Here is a 13,035-nt window from a genome sequence, read left to right on the forward strand (position 1 = left end):
TAATACTGGCCCTTGCTTCTTTGGGCTGTCAGGAAAGGAAAAAAAGGAAAAAACAAGAAAGCAATATAATCCAAATCTGTGCAAGCCAATGGGTGCCTATCCTCCCAGGGCGTTTTTAGTGGCATTTCTGCTGGGCCCTGACCTCTGCCCCACGACAACACTGAGGAGGGAGGCAGAGGGACAGGTTTGGGCATCTGCACTGGACTAGAAAGAGAAATCAAACACAAGTCAGGCCACTGGTAAATTCTGGCACATTTTTAGATGACGTTAAAAATGTCTTGGTGCGCACAGGAAGCAGGCAAAGGAGTTTTCTGAGGGAGGTAATGCCTGAAGGCAGAAGGAATGTCCGGTCTACTCTTGGTGAGGAGCTCCCGGTGGTAAGGACATGGGAGCTAGGGGGCCTCGAGGAAGGTGTTGGTTCGGAAGATGGAGGAGACGATCTTGCCGGTGGCGTTGATAGTACCTTCGCTGTCTGAGCTGGACTCAGAGTCACTGCTCCCAGAGTAGGCGCCCAGGCCTGGGAGGATGCCGATACAGACCGCAGCGGAGGGGCAGTGGATGGAGGGACCACTCAGGGACGTGCTTCCAAGAGACACGCAGGACGAGGCTTCTGCAAAGGAGGAGGAAAGACTGTTACTTCATCACCTCTTTCCAACGTTGATTGGGTGCTTTCCATATGCCAGGCACCGTGCCGAGGGCTTTACCCACAGAAGCCCTCAAAACAACCCTACGCAGTCAACACTAACGTCACCTTCATCTTACAGCTGTGCTCCTCTCTGACAATTGAGAAAACTGAAGCCACAGTCAGAGAACATCTTAAGACCATGCAGAATGTCACCACATAGCTGGGGCAGTTTTTGTCCCAGGAAACCCACAGGTACTCTGCCACCTCAGTGACAGAAAGCCTCCATCTAGAAAACGCAGGGCTTGACGGTGAAAGGAAAAGTTAAGAACTCTGCTCCACTCCTTCTTCCCTCTAAACCTTCCCAGCCTCACTTAGTCACCATAGCAGCCTGATATGTAGGGATCCCCCAGGGTACTGATGAGAGGTCAAAAGACCTGGCTATGGTTAAAGGGCACTAAAGAGTAGAAAACAATAAACTCACTCTGAATCAAAAGATAATGTACTAAAATAATGCCAGAGCTCACTGGCGAGTGAGCGCTGGAGTTTAAACCTCACTGGCTCAGGCTGACAAGCATATTACCTTCCAGGGTTTTGCCTTAACAAACCCCTAACACACACCTTACCTAAATGTGAAAAGGATACATGGTGCCCAGTATATGAAATCGGGAGTAAGTAAAAATACCACTGAGAAGCAAAAAGAGATCTCGAACAGCCAGCACAGAGTGCAGGAGCTCCATGTCTGTGCTTGTCTTACAGAAAGTCCTAATAAGGAAAAAGAAGCCACTAAAGACAAGCAGTGTTAAAACATGGAGACGGAGAAACGTGAAATGAGAGCTGACAATGGTTGCAGAGATGGCGATGACAAGGCTACAAGAAAGCAGAGGCAGGTATTTGCAACAAATATCACAAAAGCTCATTTCTTTACGATATAAAGAGTTCTTCCAAAAGCAACCAACCAACCAACGACTGAATGGAAAAGTGGACAGAAGACAGGAACAGTTCACAGAAAAAGAAACATGAATTTTAAACACAGGAGAATAAACAATATAAAAGGAGAGAAAGTATGCGGAATAGGCGTCTTTGTATGTTGCTGAGGGAGCATAGGGAAATTTGGAAATGTCCTTCAAACTGAAATGCTGTTCATATGAGAACATTCACTGCAGCACTGCTGACAGCAGCAAAAGACTGGAGACAACCCAATGTCCATTAACAGGGACCAGTTAAGCAATGGACTACTATTCAGCCAGTACAAAGAGTCAAGTATCTCTGTGTACTGGTATTGAATGGTCTCCAAGACTCTGTGCTAAATGAAAGAGGCAAGGGTGTGTAGAAGTTATAATTTGTGGGGAGAAAAAAACATGCCCATGTATATGCATGACAATGTCTGAAAAAATACATAAAAAACTAGTAACAGTGGCTGCTCTGGGGAGAGGAACTGAATGGTTGGGCAACAGGAGAGACTTAACTTTTCACTCTACACTCTTCTGTCCCTTTTGAATTTTCTATGATGTGCATACACTACCTGTTTAGACAATTGTTTAAAAAGGCAAATGTAAAAATTCAAAGAGCATCCTGGGCCACTTAAACTAGGGAGGAACAGTCCCACATACCTCTGTAACCCCAAGGGCATCCCTGAATTCCAGCCAGGAAGGCTGTTGAGGACTGGACAGTCCTAATGACGAGAGGGATTACTTGTCTCTATTTTCCTCTAACGCTAAGTCTCTTGAGGGCAAGGGCCCCTTCTTCCCCATTCCATGCCCTTGGCATAGAGCATAGGGCCTGGCACAGAGCAGGCCAGCACTCACAATGTGTCAGAATGCAGGGAAACCTGTTAAAGGCATTTTACAGGTTGACTGTAAATGGCTCAATTTTTTGAGGTGGGATGTGAAAATTTGGGACATAACATCAAACTGTCTACCATTCATTATGTGAATATTCACTGTACTATTATTTTCACATAACAACGATACTTCCAGTACGGTTATGCACTACATAATGATGTTTCAGCCAGCAATGAACTGTGTATACGATGGTGGTCCCATAGGATTAGTACCATATGGCCTAGGAGTGTAGTAGGCCGTACCATCTAGGTTTGTGTAAGCGCAATTTATGATGTTCACACAACAAAAAAATCACCTAACGACGCATTTCTCATAGCATATCCCTGTCGTCAAGCAACATACAATTGTATTGTCAGAAAAATTCAGTTGTTTAAAAAAAACTGATATTTTATAAGGGTATGAATCAATTACTCAGAAAAGTAATTTATCTGTTCAGTGAGATAAGTCATTTTATTAAGTATTTCAAGGGTGAACTGAATTTTAGAGTCTATCTTAGAAAAGAAGGATCAAGTTCAGAATACCTATGGAGGACCAGAGGTGGTCTGAGGGAAGGATGGAAGCCAGCCACAGAAATGCAACCAAGGAATCTGGACCACTGTGGCATCAGCAGAGTTTAAGCCAAAAGACCAAATCTCTCAATTACCTAGGAGCTTTCAAGTAAGAAAAGAGACTGCAACTCTGACAAATTTCATTCCAAAAGCAGTTAATTGTCCAAAGAGAACAAAGTGGTGCCCTCTGATCTCACCCATTTGGTGAAGTTTCCTGCCAACTTCTGCATTTGCAGGACCACACTGTCATACCAAAATAATACCGAAAATTACTAATAGAGACTGTTCTTGGGATTCAGACAGATGCGTGACTTGAGAGTAGATGGGGCCAACTTGTGCATTCACTGGCTCTGCTCAGAGCTTAAGTCCAGAGCCTCTAGTGGAGGAAGCCTGAACCTCCATTAGGATCAAAGCTAAGGAGGCAAATCCTTTTACTGCCGAGGAAAAGACTCTGAAGCAAGCTTCAGGGTATATTCTTCTCATGGGACCTTAGCTCCTAGCAAAAGAGGATATTTCTTGCCCAGCTTCTGCTGTAAGAATGGAAGGGTAGGAAGAAGGGGTTTAGAATGACAAAAAAGATGGATCTGAAACAAAAGTGTCTGCCTGAGAGAGTTTAAAGAAGCCACGCCAGTTTTCCTTTCCATTGATTGATGCAAATAGTTCCTACCAGAGAATAAGGACCACATACAGGATTATTAGTTAACTAGTTGAAATACATTTAAGACTTCTATGAAGTTTTAGATATAGATAAACTTCTATGAAGTTTAGTATACACACACACACACAGAGTATAAGTTATCCTATTTAACTAGCCACAGTTTAGCAAGTTTCCCAATATTAAAACGATATCGGTGAAATGGAACTCCTACATTGTTGATGGGAATGTAAACTGGGATAACTTCTTTGCAGGGCAATTTGGTAATATTTATCGAAATTACAAATGTATATTCTCTCTGACCCAATAATTCTACTTCTAAGTATTTAACCTGATATATTTGTGAATGTGAAAAATGATGCACCTACAGAGGTATTTAATGAACCATCAGAACAGACAAAGAATGGAAACAATCTAAACATTCAATAAAAAATGGGATAAATATAGCATAGTACAACCATACAATGGAATACTACACATCCTTAAAAAGGAATGAAGTAGCTCTTTATGTTCAGATATACAACAATTCCCAAGGTACAATAAAAGTGAACTAAGCAATGAACAAAAGAGTATGTTAATTAAAATAATAATAATGATAATAGGAAGCACAAAAACAATATATGAAGTATTCTTGCCAAAAACTCAACTTGAATTGATCAAGCTCTAGATCTAATTACCATTTTACAGGAAACACAGGGTATAAAGGAACACCATGGGGATGTAATCAGCAAAATCTAGAGTGTGGGAAACTCCCACAGGACAAAGACCCAGTTTTTTCACAAATAAAGTACAAAGGAAACAAAATATACATTAAAAAAGGAGGAAGAACCTAAAGGTTAAAGAAGTCTCATTTAAAAGACATATTAGGGCCGGCCCTGTGGCTTAGCAGTTAAGTGCGAGCGCTCCGCTACAGGCTACAGGCGGCCTGGGGTTCGGATCCCCGGCGTGCACCGATGCATCGCTTCTCTGGCCATGCTGAGGCCGCATCCCACATATAGCAACTAGAAGGATGTGCAGCTACGACATACAACTATCTACTGGGGCTTTGGTGGGGAAAAAAAAAAAGACATATTAACCTATTGTTAAGACGCCATAAGATGGTAATATTTCCATTGATCTACAGATTCAAGCAATCTCTATCGAAATTCCAGCTGCCTTTTTCGTAGAAATTGACAAGTTGATCCCAAAATTCATATGGAAATGCAAGGGACCTTGAAAAGCCAAAATGATCTCAAAAAAGAACAAAGTTGGAGGACTCACACTTCACGATTTCAAAACTTACTACAAAGTTATAGCGATCAAGACAGTCTGGTAATGGCACAGGACAGACACACAGATCAATGGAAGAGAAAAGAGAGTCCAGAAATAAACCCACACGCGTTGGTCAACTGATTTTTGACAAAAATGCCTCAATAATTCAGTGGGGAAAGAACAGTCATTTCAATAAATGGTGCTGGGCCAACTGGATATCCACACAGAATGAAACTGGATCCCTACCTCATGCCATATACAAAAACTAACTCAAAATGGATCAAAGACTGAAATGTAAGAGCTAAAACTATAAAACTCTTAGAAGAAAACATATGTTAGTAAATCTTCATGACCATGGATTAGGCAATGGTTTCTTAGATATGACACCTAAAGCACAAGCAACCAAAGAAAAAACAGATCAACTAGATAGCATCAAAATTTAAAATTTTTGTGCTCCAGAGGACACTATCAAGAAAGTGAAAATACAACCCACAGAATTACGCAGAATTTGAGTAAATACTTCTCTAAAGAAGATATACAAATGGCCAATAAATACATGATGCCAAAATCATTAGTCATTAGGGAAATGCAAACCAAAACCACAATGAAATACCATTTCACATCCACAAGGATGGATATAATAAAAAACGACAATAACAAGTGTTGATAAGGATGTGAAGAAACTGGAACTCTCATATACTGCTGGTAGAATATAAAAATGATACAGCCACTTTGGAAGGCAATTTGGCAGTTCCTCAAAAAGTTAACAGCAATTCTATTCCTAGGTATATACCCAAGGGAATTGAGAACAGTTGTTCACTCAAAAACTTGTACATGAATGTTCATAGCAGCATGATTTATAACAGCCAAAAAGTGGAAACAAGCCAAATGTCCATCAACTGATGAATGGACAAACAAAATGTGCCATATCACACAATGAAATATTATTCAGCTGTAAAAAGTACTGATACACGTTACAGCATGGATGAACTTTGAAAACATCATGTTAAGAGAAAAGAAGCCAGACATAAAAGGTCACATATTGCATGATTTCATTTACATGAAATGTCCAGAAAAGGTAAAGCCATAGAAACAGAAAGTAGATTAGTGGTTACCAATGGCTGGGGAGAGGGAAGAACAGGGAGTAACTGCTAATGGGCATGGAGTTTCTTTTTGGGGCAATAAACATGTTTTGGAATTTGTGGTGATGACTATACACTCTTGTGAACATATTAAAAATCACTGAGTTGTATCCTTTAAAAGGGTAAATTTTATGGTATTTTATGGTATGTGAATTATATCTCAACAATTTTTTTAAAAGCCATATAAGCCAAATACAATGTCTAATCCACGCTTGGATTTTGATTTTTAAAAAACCAATTGTCAAGAAAAAAAATTACGGGAAAATGAATACTAATTCGATATTTGATAATATTTGGAATTATTGTAATATTTGAGGTGTGATGATACTAAAATGACGTTAAAACAGGGGTCGGCCCGGTGGCTTAGCGGTTAAGTGCGCGCGCTCCACTACTGGCGGCCCGGGTTCGGATCCCAGGCGCGCACCGACACACTGCTTCTCTGGCCATGCTGAGGCTGCGTCCCACACACAGCAACTAGAAGGATGTGCAACTATGACATACAACTATCTACCGGGGCTTTGGGGAAGAAAAAAAGAAGGAGGATTGGCAACAGAAGTTAGAAAAAAGGAGGAGGATGGGCAATAGATGTTAGCTCAGAGCCGGTCTTCCTCAGCAAAAAGAGGAGGATTAGCATGGATGTTAGCTCAGGGCTTATCTCCCTCACAAAAAAAAAAAAAAAAATTACGTTAAACAACTTAAAAAACACCCTATTTTTTAGGGATACATACAGAAGAATTATGGATGAAACAATTTGATACTGGGATTTGCCTCAAAATACGAGGTATAAATGAAATAAGATTGGATATGTGTTAAAAGCTGTTGAAACTATACGATGGGGTTCATTATACTATTGCCTCAATGTCTGAATATGGTTTATCTATAATAAAACATTTTAAAATATATATATTTGTAATTGCTTATACATACATAAATAGCTCTGGATGGATAGATACGAAATGTATAATACTGTCCCCTCTGGGAAGGAGAATTGGATGGAAGAGGATATATGGGTAGAAGGGATACACTTCACTGAAAAGTCCTTTTTAAAAGTAGATTCTAGAGCAAAAAGGTATCAGCAACAGCTGACCATTATTGATACTCAGTAGATACGTATCAAAAAATATCCATTAGATACACATTAAAAAATATCCACTATTTTTTCGAGAGAGTAATAAATGTAAGCCCTGTTTTATAGATGACCCATTGACTTTAGCTTAGCGCGTCAACCCCACAGGGAGTCAGGGGTGAAGTGAAAACACTCTTGAAATTCTCATTCCTGATCCAGCCCCCAGGATACACTGACCTTCACTTACAACTTTGCCACTTACTATAGTGTCAGTTTGATTACACAAAAGTAACCACCAAAGACAGTGTACTCCTGGAAACTGTATTAAGCCTCTAGGCTCAGTGCAATCCAACCATCAGCAGGAGGCAGGCATTCTACCTCTCACTGGTAGCACGCCAGATGAAATCAAGAAACTTGACATTTGGGGGAGACAGAGAGAAACCCTGTGTGAGCTGAGGTGATATGACCAGGGTTTGGCTTTGTAAGCACTCCTAGGAGAGCACAATTGTCATTTATCAGTTCCACTGGTTTCTAACATACTACTTTGCAGGGCAGCTGACATCCTCTTGGGTATAAACCCTGCCTGGCATAAAACAGTTCGGTAAACTAACTTTGGGTAGGCTTGCTTAGAGACAAATGCATACATTCACAGACGCAATGCATTCCAGCCCTTTACTGTGGTTCATGTGTATTCTGAGTACAGAATGAAACGAAGGCTGCCACCCACCTTGATTCTTGTCATCTGGGTCAGTGTCCGATTTCAGTCTTTTCACACTGTTGCCACTCTCTGAGCTGTAACAAAAAAACATGGTGATTTGAGCTACATCCAATCTTGGGGATCAGAGCTTTGGGAATCAGGAGTGCCAATAACCATGTATATGGGTCTTAGGCAGCCTCAAGGAGCTGGGATGATCTGAAATGAAAAGTCTTCATTTCAGGATCTTAATCTCCTTCCAGTTATATTATTAGTTATAAAGACAACTTAAACTCCTGACCAATTCAAGGGGTAAAGCATTATACCTTCAAGAATCACCTCAACTTCAGATTCTTTGTTGTCCTTATCATTCATCCTGGTTAGAACCACAGATGGATTTCAAGAATATCTGGACATGTTCAGAAATGACAAAAATTTAGTTAAGTTATTAAAGATTGAAGGAAACATCTTTAGCGGCATGCTAGAAATTCTGCAAGTCACCCAAAAGACTTTCACTATAAGAATATCTAAGGAATGTACTTCAATGAGAAAGGAAATGATCCCAGAAGGAAAAGGATGGTGAACAAAGAAACCGGCAAATACAAATATAAATCTAAACAAATACTGTCTGTATAAAAAAATAACATCTAACTTGTGATGTTAAACATGACCATACTAAAGTGGACAGCACTAACATGTGAGAAAGGAAGAGGGTGATTGTCGCGAAAAGTTTTAAGATCTGTGTATAATTTTGTAGGTAAGTAACATAGCTATTTACTTTAGGTTTTGCTAAGTATGCCTGGTAAATTGCAAGGTTAACCACCAAAAGCATAGAAATAGAATACATAAATCCAAACTAGTAGAAAGAAAAAAATAATGAACAAAAGATTTTAAAATCTTCATTTTTTTAAAAAGCAAGAATACAAGGGAAAAGTACTTTTTAAAAGTAAAAAGATAGGGGCCGGCCCGGTGGCGCAAGCGGTTAAGTGCGCGCGCTCCGCTGCGGCGGCCCGGGGTTCGCTGGTTCGGATCCCGGGCGCGCACCAACGCACTGCTTGGCAAGCCATGCTGGGCGGCGTCCCATATAAAGTGGAGGAAGATGGGCACAGATGTTAGCCCAGGGCCGTCTTCCTCAGCAAAAAAAAAAAGAGGAGGATTGGCGGATGTTAGCACAGGGCTGATATCCTCACAAAAAAAAAAAAAAAAAAAAAAAGTAAAAAGATAAATAAAATTAAGATAGTAGAAACTATATAAAAATCCTAATAAATCGAAACCTATCAGTAAAAAGAGATTAACTGATTAAACTTTAAATCAGCTATTTATGAGACACATCTAAAAACTTAACAAAAGCAAAACCAAACCAAACAACTTAAGACGGAGAAAGACTGCAAGTAAAAGAATGGAAAAAGAGTTAGGCTGGGGCACCGATATTAACATTAGGACAACAGACTTTAAGACCAAAAGCATTACAAGGGATAAAGGAGGTTACTTTACAATGAAACAAAGTTTAATTCACTATGAAGAAATAACAATTCTGAACACGTATGCTTTTAATCAAAGAGCTTAAAAAAATATATATATACACAACAGAACTCTGAAGAAAAATCAAGAAACCATTACTACAGTGGGAGATTTCAAAATACTTCTCTCAAGTACTGACAGAGCAAGTAGACAAATATGTAAAGACACAGATTTAAACAATATAATTCACAAGTTTGTTTTGTTGTACCTACCTACCAACTCAAAACAAAAAATTACACAGATTCTCCTCAAACTCACTTGGAAGATTCACAAAAATTAACCTCAGGAATAACAAGTCACAAGGCAAATCTAAAGCAATCTCAAAAGAATCAGTACATATAAACTACAATGCAATTAAGGCAGAAATAAATAACAAAAGATAAATACAATATTTCATAGACTCTCTAAGACACCATTGATTATAAGGTGTTAAAATGTGAAAAAAAATGTTCATCTTAGAACCAATGAAATATGGTTACCTCAATATGTCTGGAAATTTTAAAAAGTGTTTCCAATTCACGAGTCAAAGAAGAAATCATAATGAATGTTTAAAAATACTTAGTTGGAAATATAAAATGGTTTACAATGAAAGCTGAAGAAAAATTATAGTTTTAGATGCCTATAACTGAAAAGAAGGGCTGAAAATTAATTAGCTAGGTATCTGACAGTCATTTGTAACAGAAACAGTAAGAGAATAAACTTGAAGAAAGTAAAAAATATTCCAAAGAAAAGAGGTATGAGATATTAAAGAGCAGAAACTAATGAAATAGAAAAAATAGAGAGAAGTAAATCCAAAAGAATCTTTGAAAAGACTGATAAAACAGAGACTACCTCTCATGAAACTAGTCAAAATAAGAATAAAAGAACAAATCATCAATATTTGGGATGAAAAAGGGGACAATTATGGATAGAGCAGCAATCAGAAAAATAAAGAATACTAATAACTTTAGTTAATGCATTTGAAACAAAACAAAATGGACAAATTCCCAGAAAATATAACCAAATAAAACTGACTCAAAAAGACATGGAGAAACTGAAATAGTCCTACAGTCACAAATAAAAAAAAAAGAGGAACCAAAATGATTTTATAGAGGAGTTCTACCAAACTTTCACAAAACAGAACACTACTATCTTATACCATCTCCTTTAGAGAACAGAAAAAGAAAGATCACTCCTTAACTCATTCTAGAAAGCTGGTTTTAATCTTCATATCAAAATTAGATAAAATAGGGAAAAAAAAACAAGACAGTCTCACTCAAGAACATAGATGCAACAAACTATACAAAATATTAGTAAACCAAATCCAGTAGAGTTAAAAATAATAATAATACATCACTGCCAAGCTGAGTTTCTCACAGGAATGCAATATTAGGAAAATCAGGAAACACATTGACAAAATGAACAGTTCACGGCTACGGAAAACCTCTTATCCAAGTAGGATCAGAACTTCCTCAACCTGCTAAAGGATATCCACAAAAACAAAAACAATAAACACTGTTCTTACTGGTGAAAAAGTCCTAAACATTCTGTTTAAAATTAGAGATAAAACAAGGATGTGTACAGTAACTGTTTCTATCTAACATTTTACTGGTGGTCCTAGCCAGTGCAGTAAGGTAAGAGGAAGGAATTAAAAGGTATAAAGAAAAGAATAAAACTGTCTGGATAAAACTGTCTGGGGCCTGGCCCGGTGGTGCAAGCGGTTAAGTGCGCACACGCTCTGCTGCTGCGGCCCGGGGTTCGCCAGTTTGGATCCTGGGCGTGCACCGATGCACTGCTTGTCAAGCCATGCTGTGGCGGCATCCCATATAAAGTAGAGGAAGATGGGCATGGATGTTAGCCCAGGGCCAGTCTTCCTCAGCAAAAAAAAAAAAGAGGAGGACTGGCAGATGTTAGCTCAGGGCTGATCTTCCTCACAAAAAAAAAAAGAATAAAACTGTCATTATTCACAGATGGTAACTCTCTACATAAAAATTTCAAAAGAATCCACTGACAAATTATTAACATTAATAAGTTACTAAACAATTATTATTAAAGTTAATAAGAGCTGGGTGGCTGGATGTAAATACTACAAAATCGATTGCACGTTTACATACCAGCAACAAAAAAATACAAAATACTTAGGAATAAATCTAACAAAAAATGTCCACAACCTTTATGAAAAAGAAAACTATAAGACTTTATTAAATGACGTTAAAAGAAACAAATGTCAATATATGCCACGGATAGAAAGACTCAAATCCATAAAGATCCGTTCTCTCTAAAAATTTACCAAGCAATTTAATAACATTCCAATAAAAATCCCAATAGGGATTTTTAAAGAACTAAATCTAAAATTTATATGGAAGAACAAAATAGCCGAGAATAGACAAAACACCCTTGAAAAGAATGTAAGTGGACGTGCCCTACCAGATATCAAGATTTATTATATAGCTACAATAATTACACAGAGTGGTACTGATCTAACAGACCCAACGAACAGAAAAAAAGACCCCCAAACAAACCCATATACATATGGAAACTTGTTATAAGCCAGAGGTGACACTGAAGATCACTGGGGAAAGGCAGAAGTATTTAGTAAATGATGCTAGAAAATTGGCTTTTCATTTGAAGAAAAAAATTAAAATGAGATCCCTACCTCATACCCTTCACAAAAATCAATTCCAGATAGATTAAAGACTAACATGTGAAAGACAAAATTCTAAAACTTTTAGAAGAAAAACTCTTATGATCTCAGAGTTGGAAGAATTTCTTGAACAAAATATAAAATGCTCTAACTATAAAAGAAAATATTGATATATTTGACCACCTTAAAATTGTCTACCTTCAAAAGGTAGAAACTCCCAGTTATAAAATAAATAAGTCCTAGGGATGTGATGTACAGCATGGGGACTATAGTGAACAACACTGTATTGTTTATTTGAAAGTTGCTAAGAGAGTAGCTCTTAGAAATTCTCATCACAAGAAAAAAAATTTGTAACTATGCGTGGTGATGGCTCTTAGCTAGACTTACTCTGGCGAACATTGCAAAATATATACAAATATCAAACCACTGTGTTGCGTACCTGAAACTAATGTAATGTTATACGTCAATTATATCTCATTTAAAAAGAACTGACCACCTTAAAATTAATTAATAAAAGTAAAGAGATTAGCTATAAACTGAGGGAAAAAATCAGGACTAGATTAAAAAAAAAAAACACCTATGAATCAGCAAGAAAAATACAAATAACCCAGTAGGAAAACGACAAAATAAATGAACAGAACTTTCACATTAATAGGACACGTGAACAGCAAATCAACATATGAAATGTCAACTACAGTCGCTAACAGGGAAATGCAAATTAAGACCACAAGGAGATAACTATTTTAAAAAATCACTGTATCGCTATATCTGTGCTAATAAGGCAGTAACTAGCTACATATGGCTATTGAGCACTTGAAATGTGACTACTGTGGCTGAAGAACTGGATTTTAAATAGTTTCAATTAATTTAAATTTAGATAGCCACAGGCGGCCAGTGGTTACTGTACTGGACAACACAGCTCTAGAGAAACATACGCAGGGATGTAACAAAACATATGTCCCAGGCCTATCAGCACTGTTTGTCATAGTTCAAATACTCACCCACAGGAGAATGGACAAATGTTGGTATCTCATATAATGTACTATTGTACAGCAGTGAAAATGAATGA

General features: G+C 38.0%; 1 protein-coding gene across 1 annotated transcript in view; it reads right to left on the reverse strand.

The window, feature by feature from the left end:
• Nucleotides 1–239: 239 nt before the first annotated feature.
• The window catches only part of PSME3IP1 (proteasome activator subunit 3 interacting protein 1), a 32,230-nt gene continuing 19,434 nt past the window's right edge, over nt 240–13,035 (reverse strand). Inside the window, exons 6-7 of the mRNA XM_058527876.1 lie at nt 7,856–7,920; nt 240–610 (exon numbers count right to left, since the gene is read on the reverse strand). Of these exons, the coding sequence (XP_058383859.1) occupies nt 393–610; nt 7,856–7,920 (283 nt within the window). The 3' untranslated portion in view covers nt 240–392. The remainder of the gene's footprint in view (nt 611–7,855; nt 7,921–13,035) is intronic.

This window comes from Diceros bicornis, chromosome 32 (genome assembly GCF_020826845.1).
Source record: "Diceros bicornis minor isolate mBicDic1 chromosome 32, mDicBic1.mat.cur, whole genome shotgun sequence".
Taxonomy (NCBI): Eukaryota; Metazoa; Chordata; class Mammalia; order Perissodactyla; family Rhinocerotidae; genus Diceros; species Diceros bicornis.